Here is a 22,242-nt window from a genome sequence, read left to right as displayed (position 1 = left end):
CGAGCTGTGCGGTGTCCGAGGAGATCGGGCTGTGCAGAGGCAGCTGGCCTCAGACGGGGACCTGCACAGAGCATTTGGAGGCCAAAGCCAGCCTACAGGGCTCTGGAGGGCGTGGGTTACTCAGAGGGCACGGAGGCTGTGTCAGGTGTCGTTTCTCACAGCTGCCTGTGCTGAGAGGCTGATGTAAGGGCCTGTCGAGGGCAGTAGCTGCCCCAGGCGTGAGATGCCCAGGCTCGGCTGGATGAGCAAAGATTTTGGCTGCCCGGGTGGGCAGATGCTGCTTCTCTGTGCTTCTGTCACCTTTGCTAAGTATGAGGGTGAGCGATAGCTGGAGCCTGTACCCACCCCACAGATGTCACCCAAGAAAAGGGATGACAAGGTGGTGACAGCTCAGCACTATCAGATGCAACCCCAGGCTCTGGCATTTCTAGAAAGGTTCCCAGTCCAGGTCCCTCGCCTCCTGGCTGCACCCAGGACTCACTCCACACCCCTGACTCCCTATTCATGCCTACCTTGAGCTCTAAGGCCCTGCCCCCAGCATAGCCTCCGGATTTTACATCGGTTGGGAGTTTGGTCTCATCAGGTGTGGGTCACAAGCATTGTAATCATCTGCTCCCAGCGTGCAGGGCACTGGGCTGAGCACCTTACCTGCCCTGCCTGTCACCTCACGCGTCCCTGTTTTCCAGGTGAGGAGACCGAAGGCTGGGCAAGGTAAGGTTTCACCCCTAGAAAATGGCAGAGCTGGAATAAACTGACAGTTCTTCCGGCCTTCAAGAGGCAGCAGGGACCAAGCAGCCTCTGCACCCCTCGTGCTCTTGTCCTGGCCGGAGTTGGTACTGACTCTAGGGCCTGGCTGCTTGATGGCATTGTGTTTTGGACTCAGTGGTATTTTCATAATTGCCCCAGTGACTAATAGAACCCACTGTTGTGTTACAAGGATTTTGTGTTTCCCACACTTTGATGATGTCATCTCATGGGGATAGTGATAATCAGCCCTCACTCGTACAGTCCCCTGGGAGCATTTACAAAGCCCTCTCAGAACACAGGCCTCAAGCAAGAAGCTCAGGCTTGCTTTTCCCACACAAACCCACGTTGTCAGCTCACACGGATGGAGAAAGTCCAGGGTAGCTTTTTTTCTGACCGTCGTGAACGAGCTATGTGACTTCAAGTCAACTTCCTGCCTTCTCTGGGCTCTCACTGCCACACGCTCCAGTCCTGGGCCTGTAAGCTAAGATGATGTTTACATTTTTAAAGGATTATAAAAGCAAAAACAAGAATATATGACAGACACCAAATGTGGCCCACAAAGCCAGCGGTACCGACAGTCTGGCCCTTTATGGGAAAATGCACCGCCCCGACTTAAAGCAGGGGTCTGCCTTGGCTCCTGTGCTCCTCAGTTTTATTTATTGCAGTTTGCTTTCCCAGGCCACTCTGCAGTTTGCAAAGCACTTTCACATGTCTCACCTCCCGTGAGCCCCAGCAGCTCGTCGAGGCAGGCGGGCCTCATTTGGCTAAACTTGACCTCTGAGGAGCATTTTTGAAAATAAGAAAATTGGCTTTTCAGCTTGCTCTTGCAGGGGAGCGCGCCAGGAGGAGCGGCCCTCACTCATTGGTGCACTTTGGGCTGCTAAATTCTGAGACAGGCCATAAATGAGGGATTGTGTTGGGGGAGAGGATAAACACTACGCATTTTAAGTTTTGAGTTTGTTTTGTTTTTTTCAGATGCGATGTGTCCTTCAGGCTGGAGTGCAGTGGCATGGTCATAGCTCACTGCAGCCTCAGACCCCCGGGCTCAAGTGCTCCTCCTTCCTCAGCCTCCCGGGGAGCTGGGGCTACAAGCATTCACCCCCCTGCCCAGCTGATTTTTGTGTGGTTGGGTTTTTTATAAAGACAGAGTCTCACCATGTTTCCCAGGCTGGTCTCAAACTCCTGGGCTCAAACGATCCTTCTGCCTCAGCTTCCCAAAGTGCTGGGATTACGGGCATGAGCCACTGCGCCCAGCCCATTTTAAGTCCTTTTTTTTTTTTTTTGAGACAGAGTCTCACTGTGTCACCCAGGCTGGAGTGCAGTGGCATGATCTCAGCTCACTGCAATCTCTGCCTCCCGGGCTCAAGCGATTCTTGTGCCTCAGCCTGTAGCTGAGATTACAGGCGTGCGCCACCACACCCAGCTACTTTTTTTTTGTATATTTAGTAGAGACAGGGTTTCACCATGTCGGTCAGGCTGGTCATGAACCCATTTTAAGTCTTGGTTGCTAGTTGTTCACACTCTAAAGCTAAAGTTTGTGGAATAGGGAATTCTTCAGGTGCCTTCCCTCAGCCTGTGACTGGGCTTTGTCTTTGATGGTTCTGTTCTAAACACGTCGCAAGTGGGCTTTGGTCCAAAACATCCAAGCTCTTGCTTGCTCTGGGAATAACAGCCCACCCTGAGACAAGGATGTGCACGGTAGACTGTTCCAGGGCAAGGAAGGGAAACCACTCCTATCCGGTGTGATGCGACCATTTTACACAAGTCCGCTGACCTCAAGGGTGGAGAGGGTCGCTTTTCAGCTCTTGGCAGGATGAACAGGGGCCAGATGAGGTTCAGCTGTGTTTGAGTTTGGGGGTGGCAGGCCAGTTAGCGTAACCTGTGGAGAAACAAGAAACTGATCCGGGTGCTGCGGATGCTTTCCCAGCCACTGAGAGGATTCCTTGGCATGTGTTTGTGAAGCTGGGTGCAGAGGTTCATCGGGGGGATTTTTGAGCTTTAGGCTGAAATCCTGGCTCTCATTCGGGTGCTAGGCTCTGGGAGTTAGCTGCCCGTGGTGCATGTTGGGATATTTGTTACGGAGCCGAGAATTGCTCGGCTGCCGTGAGCCTGATGCCCTCTGACCCCGGCTGTGTGCTCCTTGTTTCAGAGGTCAGCTGGCAGCTCCAGTCCTGAAGGCGGAGAAGGTAAGGAGCTCTCTAACACCTTTGACCATCTTCAATTTTAAAGACAGAAGCAACCTGATTTTTCTCCTCTTCTCATTGTTTTCTGTAGATTCTGACAGAGAAGATGGAAACTACTGCCCTCCTGTCAAGCGAGAAAGAACGTCCTCTTTAACCCAGTTCCCACCCTCACAGTCAGGTAAAATATGCAAACGTACCGAATGGTGAAAGCGTTTATGCTTACAAACCCGCCATTCCCCTCAGTGCTGCGCATCCATCTGCTGTGTCCTTCCTGCCCAGCTCTGATTAGAGTCGATCTGAGGCTCAGGCTTGGTCAGGAGTGAGGTGAGAGCTTGCCCAGAGTGCAGCACCCGGGGTCCTTGTCTCAAATCAGTGACACTGATGGCATGGTGAGACTTGGTGGCCTGAGGAAGACTGTGAAGAGATCGTCCCTCTGAAATGGAGGAAAGGGGTTGACTGCTGAGAGCCCTGTTGGGGCCTCTGCCTGTTAATTACATCTCCTCTTTCTAAGGCTGGGCACAGACTGGGGGTTTAGGGGTGGGGTGTTCTCCTGACCCCTCAGCTGCATGCCCAGCGCGGGCAGTCCAGTGCAGTAGCCCAGACACGCACGTGCATGTACACACAAGCATGCACACACACACGGTAACCAGCAAGCCAGGAGGCCCCAGCAGAGGCCCGTGTGTGATGCTGTGAACTCCCAGAGGAGAGGAGCTTGCGGGGGCCTGGAAGGGTGGGCCAGGCTCAGACTGTGGAGCAGGGCAGGCTAAAGGGCTCGAAGGCCCTGGACGTGTGAGGCCTGGTCTGAGCACAGGCATGGAGGTCGGCCTGGGGACTCATGCAGGCTGGTACAGGAGAAAGGTTCCTGAGGCAGATAATGCCATCGGCACTACTTAACGTGACACTCAGAAAGCCCGGCCTCCTGCCATGGGCACAACTCTGCAGATTTGAGGGTAAATGCCACCGCAGGGCTATTCTCTCATCCTCGTCTTGACTTCCCACTCTGGCATTGTCTCGTGGCCTCTGTCTTAGCTGTCTGTAGCGCCAACTTGGACATACATGAGTGTTTAGACAGGTTCTCCGGTTACCCAACTGAAATCCATTCCTGGAAAGTTCATGTAAACCATTTTACAGTCCTGAACCTTCAGGATGTCAAGTTGTTTCTGCTTACAGAAGTCACGCATGCGATACAGGAACACACAGCGTAGGAAGCCAGGGTTCTTCCCAAGTCACCCCTCCACACCCTTGTTTTCATGCCCTTTTCCCATCACGTTGGTTTTGGACATGGCCGTGTCTTTTTGCGCAGCTACATTAGGTTTTCCAGTGCTAGTACACTGTCATCTGCTGACCAGATATTGCGGAACTGTCCAGATGGCTTGCAGTCCAGGCTGCAGTTGACATCCTTTTAATTTAAGGATCTTTGCGCCCGTGGATAGGTGTTCTGTGGAATGAGGGAGCTTCACTTCCTGCTCGTTGATTTTATTCCTTCCCACTCACCGCCCACTGCTGAAGCATGCTTGCTGCAACGAAAACTAGCATAGAGAAGAGGAGGTGTTTGGGCTGTGAATGTAGGCTAAAGAGGCGAGGGACCACCATTCTTCTCCCCGGCCCTCTTCAAATCACCTCCCGTCCAGCGCAGCAACCCCCAAGAGACACTCAGCTCTGCAGGGTAACTGGAGGCGTGAGGGGCACCAATAATTTGAACAGTGTTGTCTTTGGTTCCATTCTGCGTAGAGTGAGTTCTTCCCCTACGAATTCCACTTCATTTTTGGAAACCTGTTGCCTGGGAAGCAGTTGCCCTGGTGAAGGAAGATCTTAGGTGGGGGAGGGGGAACCCCATGGGCAAGCCTTGACAGGTAAGAAGGACTCAGGGCCTCCAATGTGGCCTGGAGCATCCGACATCTTCCCTGCCGGCTGCCCCTACAGAGGTGCAGGGACAAGGGGGTGCCCCCGGTTGACCAGAGTTGACTGTAGTCATCAGACAGATGAAGACCGTCGGGCTGGAGACCCTCGTAGTGCTGTAAAGAGAGTCTTGGGGTTTGCTTTTCTGGGGAAAGACTGAATGCCCTGTTTGTGTGCTGTTCCGTCTCCTCCCGTGGGACGTGAGAATCCACCCCTCAGGTGGGAGAGGTGATCTCTAAGGGTCCACCCCACCCATTCATGCTGTTTTTCCTCTTGTTCCCTCCCCCGCCTGCACCTCCTTGTCGACAGTTTCAAAAAACAATGTTTTTATGCCATCAAGCTTCTGCGAGCCATCTGCAGGCAATTCCGACTCAGAGCCAGGTGAGCCCCCGCCCCTCTGCCTTCCCGCCCGGCCTGGGGGTTCTCCTGGAAGGAAAAGCAATTGGTGTTAGAAAATCAGATCTTCAGCAGGCATTTAAAGTCAGTTCTTTTTCAGCTGTTAAAATTTTTCCCCCAACTCTTCAGCTCATAGTCTGGGGATCGGCGTGAGATAAGGCTTCATAAGCCCTCATGTTTGTTTCTGCAAGCAGGGCCTGGTTGCATGGAGCTCTAAGTCCTCTAAAAACAACCTGTGAAGAAATGTATCACTCATTTTTCAAAATTTTATACAAGTAATGCATTCATAATTGGGGTTTTTTGGTTTTTTAGACAGACTTTCACTCTTTTTGCCCAGGCTGGAGTGCAGTGATGTGATCTCAAATCACTGCAACCTCCGCCTCCCGGGTTCAAGTGATTCTCCTGCCTCAGCTTCCCGAGTAGCTGGGTTTACAGGCGCACACCACAATGCCGGGGTAATTTTGTATTTTTTAGTAGAAACAGGGTTTCACCTGTTGGCCAGGCTGGTCTCGAACTCCTGACCTCAGGTGATGCACCCGTCTCGGCCTCCCAAAGTACTGGAATTACAGGCATGAGCCACCGCACCTGGCCCATAATTGTTTTTTCTTTAAAGTAAATCAGAAATATTTCAAGTAAAAAGAATCCCTGCCCCTTCCCCACTCACCCTGCCATCCCAAAGGTAACGCCTGTGAAGTTGGTGAATTTCCAGACCTCTTTTTTGTGTATTCTCACATTAATTTTGCTTAGACCTACCTAGATAAATATGTTTAATCACAGCTTCAAAACTTTTTTGTGTGTTTTGGAGACGGAGTTTCGCTCTTGTCCCCCAGGCTGGAGTGCAATGGGGCGATCTTGGGTCACTGCAACCTCCGTCTCCTGGGTTCAAGCAATTCTCCTGCCTCAGCCTCCCAAGTAGCTGGGATTACAGGCATGTGCCACCATGCCCAGCTAATGTTTTGTATTTTTAGTAGAGACGGGGTTTCGCCGTGTTGGCCAGGCTGGTCTCGAACTCCTGACCTCAAGCGAGCTGCCTGCCTCAGCCTCCCAAAGTGCTAGGATTACAGGCATGAGCCACCACGTCTGGCCCCCAGCTTTAAAATTTTAAGGAAAGCCGCTCCCCCTTTCTGAAGAATATGGAGCCTGCCTTTTTGGTCTTTCACTGGAGAACCAACTCCAAGGTTTCCTGAAAGTTTCTCCCACGTGGCTGAAATTCCTCATAAAAGATTTAACAAGCGAGTTTAACAACCTGAATTCTGTAACCCAGCCTACCATATATAAATTCATTGCCGACTTCAAAAGCATTGTGAGATAAGTTAGCTGCTGGCGTGATGTCCGTGTCAAGGGAAGAGGTGGGTTTTTACGACTCTCAGCATTGAGTTGATGGCCCCGTTTCAATGAGGCATTTTGACTCTAAAAGCAAACTGTTTTGAGCCGACCACCTGGTCTCATCCTGCAGAAGGGCTTGGTGTTTCAGGGTCCTCAGGAAGGGCACGATGTTGGTTATTCCTGGGGTGTCTCTTAGCAGGTGGTGGTCTGGATGGGGGCACAGAGCCTGCCACGGTGAGGCAGGTTCTGCTTTAGGTGATCAGTTACTAAAGCCGTGTGTCTGGACCCATTTGTGCTGCTGAGCTCTGTTACAAATCTCATGATCGCTTCTGAGGTCTGTGAGCGACGGCCTCCCTCCTGTCTCTCTCCCCACAGACCTTTCCCCTCCAGCCTCAGGAGCAGGGCAGCTGTTTCACAGGCCCCGACGTGGCATGGTTTAAAGCCCCAGTGCCCTCAAGCATGAAAAGGCAGTCATATTAGCCACACATCAGTTCTGCAAAGCCAACTTCACATCCTTGTCTGCCTGCCTTCTGTTTTTTAGCTTTAATTTTGAAAAGCTTTAACACTTACAGAATTTCTCTGTCCCTTTTGTCTGAAGACCCCATTTAGCTTTCTCTAGTCAGCTCCATGAGTCCATTAGAAAAAAGGACTCAGACCCTGGTCCTACCTCACATGCCTCCACTTTCATCGGGAACGGGTCTTCAGGCTTCCCTTGACTTTCATGACCTCGAGGATTACAGGTCAGCTGTTGGGTAGAAGTGTCTTGGTTGGGGCCTGTCCAGTATGTCCTGGTGGTGAGACCCAGGTGTGGCATCTTGGATGAGAACGTCACAGAAACCATGCACAGTACTCACTTGTCCCCTTACCAGCACGGGGTAGCTGTGCTCCTTGATCAGGGTGCTGTCTGCCAGGTTTTGCCACTGTAAAGCTACTTTCCCCTTTGTGCTGGATGGTTTCTGAGAGACACTTTAGACTCTGGGACCGTGTGTCACACTCCTGCCCTCCAGTGCTCTCGCCCAGTGATGTCTTCGGAGTGATGTTTCCCGCTGACGACTGCCCCATGGGATTCTCTTCCTTTTTTTTTTTTTTTTTTTTTTTGAGACAGAATCTTGCTCTGTTGCCCAGGCTGGAGTGCAGTGGCACAATCTCGGCTCACTGCACCCTCTGCCTCCTGAGTTCAAGAGATTCTCGAGCCTCGGCCTCTCAAGTAGCTAGGATTACAGGCACGTACCACCCATGGGATTCTCTGAGCACCATCCCTGCTGCGTTGATTAGTGGTGTTCACTGGAAGGAGGAGCTTGCCCTTCTCTCCACGTACTTGTTCCTTGATTGATGGTGTCAACATGGACAGGCGAGCTTCTGTTGGCATCAGTGGGTGACTGTCTGTGGTTACTGGTTTTTATTTAATGTTCAGGTTGTCCCAGATTCGGCCAGTGGAAGCCCTGTCAGGCAGGTCCCCATTGTTCATCTGAGCACTATCCTTACTTTGTCACAAGAGCCTCCCGGCTCAGCCTCTTTTCTCATCCCAGTCCTGGAATCTGCATTTCTCAGAGGCACGCTGGTTCTTCAGGGAACATGGTCTTTAGAAACCAAGGTCTGAAATCACTCCATGTGGTACTGCGATCTCACTGCCTCAGGCGTAGCCCTGCTCCCGGCCCTCCATGGACAGAGCTGGGGACACACATCTTTGTCCATATGATCTCTTACTCTCTGCCTGCCTGCATGTGGAGATGATGCCAGGGGCACGTGGGTGCCTCCCTTGGTATATTCCGCCCCTCTTCTGGCACTAAGAAACCGGCACCCTCTGTCCTCTGTGCATTGGGCATCACTCCCTGCCCACCGCATGGCTGAGCCTCCTCCCCACCCTGCACCAGCGCCGTCCACGCACAGACCCCGGCCCCAGCCAGGCTGCCTTCTCAGCATTTGATGCGCACAGTCTCATTCCCATCCCTTCCCTGGTTAAATCGGGGCTCCCTGGGGGGCAAGCATGGCTTCCCACAGACATCACTTGGGGCTCTCTGAGGCAGGCGAAAAGCACCCTCAGACAGGGAGCCTGCCGGCTTCCCAGGAGGGCAAAGGCTGCCGGCGGGAGGGGTCCTCTTCCTCTGGAGTGATGCGCATCCCTCAGAGACTGGTGCAGCATCCTCTACAGGCCCACACCCCTTGGGTATGTGGCGGGCGTCGGGCTCTGGCCATGATTCAGCAACTTGTGTTGCGACTTGTGTTACAGAAGAAAGTTTCTGGAAGGAATGAGAAGAGACCACCCTTGTTTTCATGGAGCAGGGCCTGTGACAGGGACCTCCAGAGTTTGGCTGCCCCTGGAGCGCGCCTTGTCTGTCTGCAGCTCTGGAGAGGGCCACGCTCTGGGCCTAGCACTAGTGGCAGGTCGGTGGCAGGGATTATCCAAGTCTCCCGCTTCCGCCTGGCAGCTTGGGCCAGCCCCCAGCCTCCCCTCAGCGTTAGCACCAGCTCTGCACGGAGCGGAGTGTGGAAGGGCAGTAGTCAGTCTGTGGCCAAAACATCAGCATGGAGAGCCAGCTTGAACAGCTTGCTAAAAACTATCTAAATTGTGAATTTGACCTTTTAAAAACATACCTAAATTGCCAGTCTTCTTCTGCATAGCTCCGTGCTTTGGAAATGTAATTGAGTGTTTCCTTCGGAAAAGGAACATCTGGCGGCTCACCCCCGCATCTTGCAGGATCTGGCTCTCCTGAGTTTGTTTTTTTATGACCAGTCTGTTACAGGAGAGGCACCAGCTCTGCTAACACAGGCTGCCAGAAGCCCCTGGGGCTCGACTCCCTCATGCAACTATTATAGTAAGAAGGGTTGCTGCAATCCTCTTGCTGCCCAGGCACAGCGGCGCCTCCGGGGCACAGCAGGAGAGGGGTCTTCCTTGGCCTGCTGAATCTTGATTTGATTTGAGTCTGAAAATTTGGGCTGACAAGGTGTTTTGGGTTTTGTCGTCATCGTTTTAGTGTACAATTATGTGGTTTTAGTACATCCACAGAGTTGTGCAACCGTCACGTGATTAATTTTAGAACATTTCCATCGTCCCAAAAAGAAATCTCATCCCCGTTAGTCACAGTCTGCCCCCAACCCCCTCCCTTGAGCCCTGGTAACTGCTCAGCTCCTTTCTGCTTAGTCTGGCATTTCACAGAAATGCAATCAGACAGCATGTGGGGGTGTCTTTCTATTGATTTACACCTTTAATTTCTTCCAGCAATGTTTTTGTTTTGTTTGAGACAAGGTCTCACTCTGTCGCCCAGGCTGGAGTGCAGTGGTACAGTCGTAACTCACTAACCTCAAGCTCCCAGGCTCAAGTGATCTTCCCACCTCTGCCTCCTGAGTAGCTGGGACTACAGGCATGTACCACCATGCCTGGCTAAGTTTTTAATTTTTTGTAGAGTTAGGGTCTTGCAGTGTTGCCCAAGCTGATCTCAAACTCTTGGGCTCATGCAGTCCTCCTGCTTCAGCCTCCCAAAGCACTGGGATTACAGGCATGAGCCACTGTACCTGGTCCTAACATTGTTTTACAGTTTTATCTTGTGAAATGTATTCCCAGGTATTTTATTCCTTTTGGTGTTATTGTAAATGGAATTATTTTCTTAATTTTGCTTTTGGGTCATTCACTGCTAGTGTTAGAAACACAGTTGATTTTTGTATATTGATCTTGTGTCCTGTAGCTTGACAAGGGGGTAAAGCTTAGCACAAATGCAGGGCCACCTCCAGAAGCCATAATGCCACAGTCTCTGTGCCTTGCCCAGGAACAGGCTTGCCTGCCTGAGTCACAGGCCTTTCATGACAATCCTTCCTGTTGTGGATCAGATTAGACCACCGTCCCCACTCCCCGTATGGGCATAGTTGCCAGGACACACAGATGAAGGGGTCCATGTGGACAGGTGGCTGGGCGAGGCTGGGCTCTCGAGCCATCCCAGGAGCTCCTGGGCATTCACCTTTCCCTCTAGTTTTGTGAATTTGTCAGCCCAGACTCCGGCCTAGGGAGAGCTGGCCTCCTCCACGGTGGCCAGGAGTGCTCCCTCACTGAGATAGGAAGCTCTGCAGGCACATCTGGAAACGGGAGGCAGGCTCACTGTCTGCCACCTTTGAGCTTTTCATCACAAAAACCTGTCTCACTTCCCAGACATCTGTAGTGGTGCCAGGGTTCTTCCTGGCCACAGACGTGTCCTCTGACAGACAAGCCTTCTAGGAAATGGAAGTGGGGCCTGGGCGCCTGTGTTCTGTGGCTCCCTGACATTCTCCAGAGCCAGGTACAGGGCTGCTGAGCAGCTCAGCTCCTGAGCCTGCAGCAAGCAGGTCATAGGCAGCTGAGAGGGCAGCTGATGCCCCACCTGCCCCCATGGTCAGCAGCTGGCCCAAGAGCCGTCGTTTCTCCTGCCCTTGCCTCTCCCCTCCTCCAGGTGCCTTCCAGGCCCGCTGATCGGACGAGACTTCTGTTGTAATTTGGAAATGTTCTCCCTGGTTCTCGAAGCCCAGAGTCACTGAGGCCAAGACCATAGTCCTCTCCTGCCCTTGCCCCCCAGGCCCAGCCCCCACCCAGGCAGACCTGCTGTTGATATTTTGTCTTGTGCTTTTAGAGGAAAGGAGCAGTGGCTTCCGGTTGAAGCCACCAACGCTGATCCACGGCCAAGCCCCCAGCGCAGGTAGGTCGTCTACCTCCCTGGGGCGGGGGCTGACTTTCTGACGTTTTTCAGACCTCTGCTCGGCCACACCAGGACACCGCGGGCTCAGCCTGCTTTCTAGAAAGATCACTTGTAACCTGACCCACGAGCCCTGGAAATCTCCTTTAAAGAGAGGCTGTCTGAGCAGGGAGGTTGGGACCCCTGACTGTGAGCCTCGTGTGTTCAGAAAAGTGGGCAGTGGTGGCACGGGAGCAGGCTAGGCGGGGTACATCAGGCGGGCTCCGTGCCCAGCAGTAGCGCACTTGGTTCAGCCTGTCTGTCCTTCATGTTCTGGCCCCCACATACCACAGTGTTCACCCCAGTTAGCGTGGCTGCATTCCAGCGGCACGCTGCTAGTGAGCCAGCTGCTAGTGAGGCTGCTGGGGATGCTGCACAGGGCAGGGCACATACAAGGGTCCTTGCCCCGTCTGCCTTTGGCAGAGGGACTTCCTCAGCATGGCTGTTTTGAAAAACAGGTGCAAAATGTGCCTGTCTGTACATGACCCCACACCGAGTCCTGAGCCTCCGGGTAGCTGCTTGTGAATTCACTGCTCTCCCCTCACAGTCTCCACTTGCCTGTTGAGTCCGTTGATGCCCTGCCACGTTACTGTGCTAACTGGATTAATTCACAGACATCGGTTACTGGGAATTTCACTTAATCACATATAAAAATAACAGTAGCCAGATCTGCCTGTCCAGTTGTTAAAAAAAAAAAACCTCAAGTTTTTAAAAAAGTGCTTCCCTGCAAAAGTCTAGCCTGCAAGGGGCATGAAATGGGTTGCCAGGGCTCAGTCTCTGAAGCGCCTGGGGGCAGGCAGGGGTCCGCGGGCACTGGGAAGGCCGCCTTCTGTTCCTAGGTCTGCCAAGCCAGAAGCCCAAGGAGCAGCAGCGGAGCGTGCTTCGCCCGGCAGTGTTACAAGCTCCGCAGCCAAAGGCGCTGTCCCAGACTGGTAAGAAACGGCAGCCCTGGCGCCCAGGCCCAGACGGCAGGGTAGAGCGTTCCTGAAGTCGCGCCTGGGACAGCAGTGTTGCGACAGAGGTGACTGCTGAATGCACCAGAAATACAGACATCAGGGAAGATGATCCCTTAAATCACCCCCCAGCCGTCTCCAGCCCCAAGCCTCCCGAGCCCTGGCAACGGAGGAGTGAGAGGCGGTTCCACAGCTTCCTCACAGCCCTTGGCCGAGTGTGACTGTGGGTGAAACCTGCTTTGTTCATTCACTGTCTTCATAAAAGCAGGCCGGCTCCTGGGAATGAGATTTATCCCGTGTGTTTGCAGATAGAATTTCAGCCTCAATTTTCACAGGTTATCTTTAAAAACTTGAAAGGTTATTTTATTTATTTATTATTATTATTTTTTTTTGGAGATGGGGTCTTGCTCTGTCACCCAGACTGGAGTGCATTGGTGCAATCATAGCTCACTGCAGCCTTGAGCTCCTGGGCTCAAGTGATCCTCCCACCTCAGCCTCCCAAGTAGCTGGGACCACAAGTATGCACCACCACACCCAGCTAATTTGTTTTGTCTTATTTTAGAAACGGGGACTTGCTGTGTTGCCCAGGCTGGTCTCAAACTCCTGGCCCCAAGCAATCTCCCCGCTTCAGCCTCCCAAAGCACTGGGACCACAGGCATGAGCCACTGTGCCCGGCAGGTTTCTCTTTTTTGTTTGTTTCTCTTGTTTTTTTTTTTTTAATCCAAGAATTTTGGCTCTTTGTAGAGATACCAGGTCCTTCCGTAAAAAGGAGACATGTGCTGTGGGCTTTACCATGAGAGGGGCCCTAGACTAGACATGGCGCAGCCCCTCAGCTATGTGAGTGGGGGTGGGAGGGCCACCAAGCACCTGTGATTCCCCACTCTTCTTCCCTCCCACAGTCCCCAGCAGTGGCACCAACGGGGTCAGCCTCCCAGCAGACTGCACGGGGGCAGTGCCAGCAGCATCCCCCGACACTGCTGCACGGCGAAGTCCTGCCGAAGCTGCCGATGAGGTGTGTGCACTTGAGGTCAGTGGGTCCTGAGGCAGGGAAGCGCTGCACGCTGGGCCCCTTGGGAGCGGGAGGGCAGCCTTCCCAGCACACTGTGGAGTCCACACGCTGTCACCTGTTCCAAGCAGTTTCCACGTGGGCCTATTGTAAGGCTCTCTGGATTTGCTCAGTAGGCTCTAAATACAGTACCTGACAAACCAGATCTAGATTCCCAAGGGTGGTCTTGCTGGTCAGGCAGAAGAAGAGTGTCTCCCAAGCAAGCTCTGCTGGAAGGGCCTCTTACCCAAAGTTCTGCCGGAAGGGCCTGTTACCCAAGGCTGACCGCCACATGTCTCAAGGGAGTGAGCCCTGAGGGAGGACCTGAACCACTGCACTCTGAGGAGTCACTAGGGCCCGAGGAACGGCTGTCACTGATGGGTGTCTTGCAATGTTTAACATGAGGAATGTGTCCCCTCTCTGTGTCCACACCCAAACCACTCCTCAGAGACTCCTATCTGTGTGGTTCCAGTTGAAAATGTTTCCTTGGGAGTCATCTCAGAAATAGTTGGTTTAGGCCAGACGCAGTAGCTCACACCTGCAATCTCAGCACTTTGGGAGGCCGAGGCAGGTGGATTGCTTGAGGCCAGGAGTTCAAAACCACCCTGGGCAACATAGCAAGACTCTGTCTACAGAAAATAAACAGATTAGCCAGGCATGGTAGCATGTACCTGTAGTCCCAGCTACTCAGGATGCTGAGGCTGGAGGATTGCTTGAGCCCGGGAAGGGGAGGCTGCTGTGAGCCGAGGTCGCACCACTGCATTCCAGCCTGGGCGACAGAGCCAGACCCTGCCTTAAAAAAAAAAAAAAGAAATAGTTTCATTTAAGCGGGGGTATGGTTTGGATTATATGGGCCAAAAGCTTTGTGTTTCACAGCCACTGTGAAATAAGGGCCTTTGATGAAGAGCCTCCTTTGAAGTTGGCAGAGATGGGTTTGAAGTCAGAGTTGGGGTAACACCATGTGGTATCTTCCATGTAAAAGCTATATTGGATCTTTGTGTTTATTTTCCGCTCTGTGTCCATGGCCTGCAGTTTTATACCCCCCGTCCCCAGTAGATGTTCTGGCTCAAAGGGTGAAAATGGCTGTCAACAATTAAATTTGAAAACATCCCCACGCCCTTTTTCAAACGAGTTTGCTGAATTGGAAATAGGGATCATTTCCACCACATTCTGCGGCTTGGAAGCTTTGACTGCTGAGGTCTCCTGAGCAGATCAGGTGTACAGTTCTGAGTTGGAGAAGGACTTAGAAGTGACCCAGCCTATCCTGCCATCTCCCAACGTCTCTGATTGTCCCCGATGGTGAGCGCACAGGCTGACCTGGCGGCACCCGCTACCGAGAGCTTGTTCCTCACTGGAGAGGCCTTGCTGTGTCCCATCCCAGGGGATGGAGTCCGTCTTCCTGCCGGTTCCAGCCCCTTCTCAGCAGTGCACACAGCTTGTTCCCAAATTGTTGAGCTCAGAAGTTGTGATGTGCTATCTTCCCTCCAGCAAGCTGGGCAGCCGCAGTAGCTAAAGCTGATCCTTGGACCCCATGGTCTGCTGGCTGCCATTCCCAGCTCCTGCATCTGGCTCCAAAGCCACTGCTCCATGTGGGTCTCCATTGGAGCCACGCGGCCACACCCACGCTGCCCTCTGACCACACCCGGTACTGTTGAGATTCGCCAGGCTTGCCGTGTGTATCCTTCTCTGGCCCTGCAGCAGGAGCCCGAGCTTTTCCAAGCCGCCCATGAACATGGTACACACTGCTCATCGGGAACGTGAGCTGTGAGGCATCTCCTCTAAGGAGGGCTTAGATGTTGGGGGCGACCCATGGGGGAGCTCCTGGTACCGTCTTTGGGAAAGTGGGGAAGAGGCTTCCCCTCCCGCCCCACACACACACAGAGTCTCAGACTGGTTACAGGCCTCGGGATTCGTTTATCAGTTTCAGCGAATCCTCTAAGCAGGCCCCGCCAGGTCATAGACATACCCTGTGGTCAGAAACATTTTGCTGTTTGCCTGCCCCATCTCAGGTGACTCTGTGGGCTCTGCCCACCCGGGATTAGCACCAGTCGGTGTGAGCAGGGGGCACACAGCGCACAAAGCCAAGAGCCAGGGAGTGTTTCTGCCGGAAGTGCATCCCCCACGGTCTGCAGGCGGCCCTAGTGGGGCTGGGGATTAGCCCATCCTCTGAGGACTTCCAGGTCGCCAAACACGGTGTGTGTTTAATTTTAAAAAGCCACGTTCACTCTTGCACAGGCACAAGGATGCAATGTGAAGTCAGCAATAGCAGAATCTCTAGGGAGCGCAGTAGAGAAACATTTAAACTCTTCACTTTCTTCACAGTTGGACCAGAAAGTGCCCTCAGCCCTGTGATCCACTGATTCTGGGCCCGGCATTGTAACTCCAGGCTTCCCTGCCCTCTGGACACGCTGAGCCAGTCAGAAGCTGCCTGCAGCCTTTCTCACCTCCGAGTTCACGGTTGTCAGGTCCCTTCACAACATCTCCCAGGAAAACGCTCCCTGCCTCACGTTCATGTCCACTGTACACATCGCCAGAGACTCCAAAGATCTGCCAAAAGCCTTTTAAAATTTCTTTTCAAATTCTACAACACCTTTTTTATCATGTGGTATAAGAAAGACATATACAAATTATAAGCAACTCCATATTCCATTATCTCAAGATCAATGCATTTGGTCTTAGGATATTTAGTTACAAAAGTCATGCCTACAAGTTGAAAATATTTACACAAAATGGAAATCCTAGAAAGTAACAAGCGGGAGCCACCCTCCAGCTAAGAGGTTCCCGGGTAACCTCTGTCAGTAGTTTGAATTCTCTCTCCCAGCTTATTTTCCTGGGCATTCCTCAACACACACACACACACGGGACTGGGTTGGCTTTAACAGAAATGGAATCGCACTTCCGTGTCCCACAAGCTGCTCTCTTCTCTGATCCATGTATTGTGGGCATGTCAGAGGCCTACCTCCCTCTCGGTGGTAACAGCTGTGCTGTACTTTTTTTTCCCCCATATTTTCTATCGTAAATTATTTCGTTCCTTGGCTAATGATGAGCATCCAGGTTATTTCCTGTCCTCTGCCGGCACTAAGGCTTCTGCAGGGCACAGGTGTTTCTTTTTCGTTGTTTGGAGACAGGTTCTTGCTCTGTCACCCAGGCTGAAGTGCAATGGTGTGATCTCAGTTCACTACAACTCCCAGGCTCAAGCAGTCCTCCTGTCTCAGCCTTCTGAGTAGCTGGGACTGCAGGCACGTGCAGAGGAGACGTGTGGAGTACATGATCTGGTGTGGGATTGCTGGGCATCCATCTGGGCCAAGTGTGGCACTGGTTTTGATTACTCTGTTTTGTTTTGGTTTTTGATAGGAGAAAGAGCCCCAGAAAAATGAGTCCAGCAATGCCTCTGGAGAGGAAGCCTGTGAGAAAAAAGACCCCGCCACACAGCAAGCCTTTGTATTTGGGCAGAACTTGAGGGACAGAGTTAAGGTATGTGAGCCGTTGAACCAGCACGTTGACTTTTGATGCCTTCCCCAAGTTCAACAGCAGGCAAGTCGGTAGATTTTCCTTTTAACAGGGGAGGGGAGCGTGGGACAAAGAAGGTGTTAGCGAGGCAGCCCCATGGCTCACGGCACAGTCCGCTGCTGGTGTGCGTGTGCTAGGCCCTGGCACTTCCCCACCAGTGGCCCAGGCTTCGAAGCCCTCACCTGCAGTGACTTCTCAAGTCAGGGTCCCTGGTACTCATGGTAGCAGGGGACAGGGAAGGTGACTGAACCGGAGGCCTCAGGCTTTCATAGCAGAGAAGAAAGACAGCATGGTCCAGTGTTCTCAGCTCTGCCCAGAGGTTTCTGTTCCCGTACTTCAGGATTTCTCCGTTTCAGCACTAGCAGCATTATGGCTGGACCATTCTTAGTTTCTGAGGAGTCGCCCTGGGCACTGCAGGGTGCTGAGGAGCATCACTGGCCTCCACACCCAATGCTCCTGACAACCACAAATGTCCCCAGACGTGGCCAGTATTCCCTGTGGAGTAGAATCGCCCCCATTAAGAACTGTAACCTTATTTTTTTTTTAAGTGGGGCAGAGTGGGGTGACAACACTGTCTTCTCTCCTGAAAGGGAGCAAAGCGTCTGCCACCTCGTGGCTGCCCTCCAGGCATGTGGTCCTAGTATGGAGATTGTGGGGTGGGGAAGGGCTGGCAGTGGTTGGAAACAGTGGCCCTGGACCATGCACTGGGACTCTAGGAAGACGAGGGTCAGCCAGTACCACCTTTCCCAGCCACAGACATGGAATATGCTACGGCATCTCTAGCACCTCCACTGGCAAGAAGCTTCTTTCAAAGCCCGAGAGGCGGTATCGATGGCTGTGTCTAGAGACATTTGTGGTTGTCACAACTGGGAGGTACTTCTGGAGGTCAGGGATGCCACTCAGCCCCTTGCAGTGCCCAGGATAGCCACACCGCAGGGAATGTTCTGGGCCCAGTGTCAACATGTCAGTTGTGTTGACGGGGAGGGCCCTGAAATAAACAAAAACCTCTCTAGCATGCAGAAAGCACCAGCTTGTGTTTTCTGCTTTCCTTTCTGTTATTCACCATCCAACAGAACCCCAGGTCGAGAAGTGTGGAAAGTTGATGTTGCTGTCGCCATGGCTTTAGGCAAAATAATGAGTCCCTCAGGGGCTGCTCCCTCCAAGGAGGAAGGGAGGGCAAGAGGTGGGGAAGGGCTTGGCCTGTGGAGTTCAGGCCCTATGGAATCTCTGCCTTGAGTCTGGGGAGACAGCTGCTTTGAATTTGGTGGTGTCGGCTTCTTGCAGAAGTCAGAGGCTTACGTGCACTTTGCAGTCTCAGTCAAATCCCAGCCTCTCCTTCCAGGGCAAACTTGAGCCATGGATTCTTTCTTTTTCTTTGGACACGAAGTCTTGCTGTGTCACCTAGGCTAGAGTGCAGTGGCATGATCTCTGCTCACTGCAACCTCCACCTCCTGGGTTCAGGCGATTCTCCTGCCTCAGCCTCCCAAATATCTGGGATTACAGGTGCCCACTGCCACATCCAGCTAATTTTTTGTATTTTTAGTAGAGGTGGGGGTTTCTCCATGTTGGCCAGACTGGTCTCGAATTCCTGACCTCAAGTGATTCCCCGCCACCTCAGCCTCCCAAAGTGCTGATATTACAGGCATGAGCCACTGCGCCCAGCCAGAGCCATGGTTTCTTAACCCTCTGAGCCTCTGCTTCCTTGTTGGTCAAACAGGGTCCCTAACATCCCCCTCCCAGGCCTCGTGAGGATTAAAGCAGATCGTGCATTGACAGACTCAGCATAGCAGCTGGTAGGAAAGAGGCCCTCAAGAAATGCTGCTTCTATCATGTTCATAGTAAACCCCCCAAAACACCAGCTTTGTAACGTTGTGTTATTGGTGTGAAGTGTTGACCGAGAGGCCAGCTTAGGCGTGGTTTTATAACAAGGTGGAAAAGGCTCCTTGAAGCTTCATGAGCTCTCTTTCCATCTTAACTGTTAAAGCAAAAGGTGGTGGAGTTGATTATAGCCCTGCCCCCCGTACATGCACGCGCACACACACAGGCGGGTACAGGAGAGGGTTCATGGCTCCGAGCAGCTCCACGCAGCCCAGAGGGTCTGCAGACACTGAGCTGTGGAACTGCAGGCACCACCCCACCCCCAATTACTGAGCACTCCGTCTCATTTCCAGCTGATCAATGAGAGCATGGACGAAGCCGACATGGAGAATGCCGGACACCCCAGCGCAGACACACCAACCGCAACAAACTATTTCCTCCAGTATATCAGTTCCAGGTGTGTGTCTCAGTCCCAGCGGCCAGCCTGGCATGGCGATGCAGGTGGCCGCGAGGGCTTCTGCCAGAGAGGGGTCTGTGGTCCCCGTGCCCGACTCAGGCCCAGAATCCAGGTTGCACTCAGGCCCCTCTCTGGGCACAACCTTGGGTGGGCCAGGGTGGTGGGCCTTGTCCTGGGATTCACTGGACGCCTGAGACAGGACCAGAGTTCTGTGGGGTTGTCCAGGGGCCCATGGAGGCTACAGCCCAGCCCTTGGATTATGCCCTCTGTCTTGTGGACCTCATGCCCAGAGCAGAACAGAGCAGACCAGAGGTGACTCAGGCACCCCCTTATCCTGGGTTTGGGCACCTGGGGCAAAGATCTCATCACGCCCTTGACTGACATGGCTGGGGGTGATGCTACCCACGGCCCAGCTGCCCCTCCAGGTGTCTCAGAAGAAAGTGTGTCCCGCCTGGGAGATGGGCGGGCAGAGCAGGTGGAAGGTGGCTTCCCTCATGCTGTGGGGCCCCTCCATGAGGGCGAGCTAAGGGTTAATGTTTCCAATGGCACAGGGAGGTGTGTGGCTTCCTGCCTCTGACACGCCATCCCGTGCACAGTGTGAGAGGCCCCTCCACTGTGCCCTCTGCACCAGTGTGTGCTCCATGGGTGCCCACACATTTGCCTGGCCATGTTCCCATGTGACGCCCCCACACTCATTGCACATCTTCTCTTCAGTTTAGAGAACTCAACCAATAGTGCCGACGCCTCCAGCAACAAATTTGTATTTGGCCAGAACATGAGCGAGCGAGTTTTGGTGAGTGGCTGTGTTGGGAATGTTCTTAGGGACCAGAGGCTCTCGGCGCCAGCCGCAGGTCAAGGGGACATGGAGAGCAGGGCTGCTGCGTCGTCCTGTGTGAGATGGGGATGCCTTCAGTAGCAAGTGAGAGAGGGAGGACCCTGCTCAGACTCAGCGTGAAAACTGGCCAAGGCCACTGGCTGCCTACGAACTGGCATTCGCTTTTCCCGGCTCCTCCGTGCTGACCAGGGCCAACTTCATCCCAAGATGGGCTTCCCTGGAGGCTGCAGGGTCCTGCTGGCAGTCGGGGTCCACGGTTCCTCCCCACCAGGCCAACTGACAAAAGTCCTGTGGGACGGGGCCAGCCGTGCCGGCGGACAGGGCTGCTGGCCTCCCTGCTCCTGTGAGCATAACTGCAGCCAAGGCCTTGGGTGCACGAAAGGCCCGTCTCTGTTCCCAGGAGCCCAGCCAGCCTGGGAGAGGGTTCTAGAATGGCTTGCCTACCTCTTTACACATGTTCTGTTTTCTTCCTGATTGCACCCAGCTCCACTGCGACTGCGTGAGGGCCTGTCCTGAGCCGCCTGGTCACTCTAGCTCTGTCTTGAGTTATGCTGCATTAAGTACTCTGCAGCTTCTCTTCCTTTGTGGCCACACTGTGCTTTTTCTATTTCAATGAAATATTCAAAGTCTTGCCTCACCCAGACAGAGTGACCAGTGTGGCTTGAGGGGACTGTCGGCTGGTGGCACTCACCCCGTAGTGATGCCTGAGGGACCACGTGGGGAGCTCCCAGGCAGTTCAGGGTGTCACCAGGAGCAGGCAGGAGTGCTGGGGGCAGCATGGTGTTGGGGGCCAGGTAGAGAGGTGCTCGGAGCTGCCGCTGAAGGACCACACAAATGCCCTCTTCCTTGTATGCTTTTGTGTCCCTGCAGAGCCCCCCAAAATTAAACGAGGTCAGTTCAGATGCCAACAGGGAAAATGCGGCTGCCGAGTCAGGGTCTGAGTCCTCGTCCCAGGAGGCCACCCCTGAGAAAGGTATGTTAGCATCCCACCGCTGCATGGGGCTAATGGTAGATCATCTTGGGGGATGATGAGGGGATGCTGGGTCCATTCCCACCCCCAGCCGGGAGGGATAAGGAGCCCAACTCCCACAGCAGTAACGACCACACGTGAACCAGCTCCAGGGCCCTGCCTTGCAGTGAGCAGAGATGGGTTTGTGATAAAGAACTCGAGAGCCTGTGTCGCCTTGTGGCCGTGGGGAGGGTGGGGAGGCGCAGGCAGCAGGCGTGGAGGAGTCCCTCACTGTCCCCCTGTCCTCTGCTCAGCAGGAACACGAGAGTCTGGGGCCACACTTTGCCCCCAGATGGTCTCCCTGCAGCTTCTGAGGCCACGTGCCCTGGCTGTGTCTAGGGTCCGCTTGGGTTGCCGGGGCAGGCCTACCAGGGGCAGCAGGCATCCTTGAGACCAGAACCAACCCTCTCATCTCCTGTGGGATAAGGGGAGATGGCTCTCCTCTCGCCAAATAATCAGTCAGTCTTTTTGGCCAATAACTTTTCAGAGTCCCTGGCCGAGTCGGCAGCCGCCTACACCAAGGCAACAGCGCGGAAGTGTTTGTTGGAAAAAGTGGAAGTCATCACCGGGGAGGAGGCGGAGAGCAACGTGTTACAGGTGAGGGGCCGGCCCCTCCTCAGTGGCCCTGGGTCTTCCATGCACCTGGGGGTCCAATTGCAAGGGCTGGGCCCACATCCTCTGAGCACACAGGCCTGCCCCTGAGATGACAGAGGGGCCACTGGCCCCACGCTCTGGGACTTTGTTGGTGGTGTTTGTAGAGAGAGCTTAGGCTCAGGGGCTTCTCGCATGTCTTTGGTTTCAGAGGAGGAGGATCTGTTTGAGACATTCTTTGTTTTGTTGTTTTGTTTTGTTTTTTTTAATTTTTTTTGAGACAGCGTCTTATTCTGTCACCCAGGCCGGAGTACAGTGGCACGATCTCGGCTCACTGCAACCTCTGCTTCCTGGGTTCAAGGAATTCTTGCGCCTCAGTCTCCTGAGTAGCTGGGATTACAGGCGTGCACCACCACGCCAGGCTAATTTTGGTATTTTAGTGGAGACAGGGTTTCACCATGTTGGCCAGGCTGGTCTTGAACTCCAGACCTCATGTGATCTACTCGCCTTGGCCGCCCAAAGTGCTGGGATTACAGGTGTGAGCCACCGCGCCTGGCCTGAGACATTTTTGATGGTTCAGGGAATGACAAAGACTGTCATAACAAACATCTTTTGTCACCTAGAGCTGGCAACTGTAATTATTTGTCACCTGGCATCCTGTGGTGTCTTCGTAGGGAAAAAAATCAGGTGCAGCCAGAGCTTCCATCCCACTGTCCCTTGTTGGCGTTCCCCGTCCCCTCCTCCTGAGGCAGCACCACCCAGGTTGGGCAGCATCC

General features: G+C 53.5%; 1 protein-coding gene across 1 annotated transcript in view; it reads left to right on the top strand.

The window, feature by feature from the left end:
• Positions 1-22,242, top strand: part of RANBP3 (RAN binding protein 3) — a gene marked incomplete at its 5' end in the record, with an annotated part of 62,312 nt that overhangs the window by 33,792 nt on the left and 6,278 nt on the right. The window contains 10 exon segments of the mRNA NM_001133401.1: positions 2,897-2,933; positions 3,022-3,108; positions 11,147-11,212; positions 12,088-12,180; positions 13,101-13,213; positions 16,601-16,720; positions 18,928-19,031; positions 19,746-19,824; positions 20,737-20,839; positions 21,363-21,472. Of these exon segments, the coding sequence (NP_001126873.1) occupies positions 2,897-2,933; positions 3,022-3,108; positions 11,147-11,212; positions 12,088-12,180; positions 13,101-13,213; positions 16,601-16,720; positions 18,928-19,031; positions 19,746-19,824; positions 20,737-20,839; positions 21,363-21,472 (912 nt within the window).

This window comes from Pongo abelii, chromosome 20 (genome assembly GCF_028885655.2).
Source record: "Pongo abelii isolate AG06213 chromosome 20, NHGRI_mPonAbe1-v2.0_pri, whole genome shotgun sequence".
NCBI classification, from domain to species: domain Eukaryota; kingdom Metazoa; phylum Chordata; class Mammalia; order Primates; family Hominidae; genus Pongo; species Pongo abelii.
This window is presented reverse-complemented; position numbering and strand designations above follow the sequence as displayed.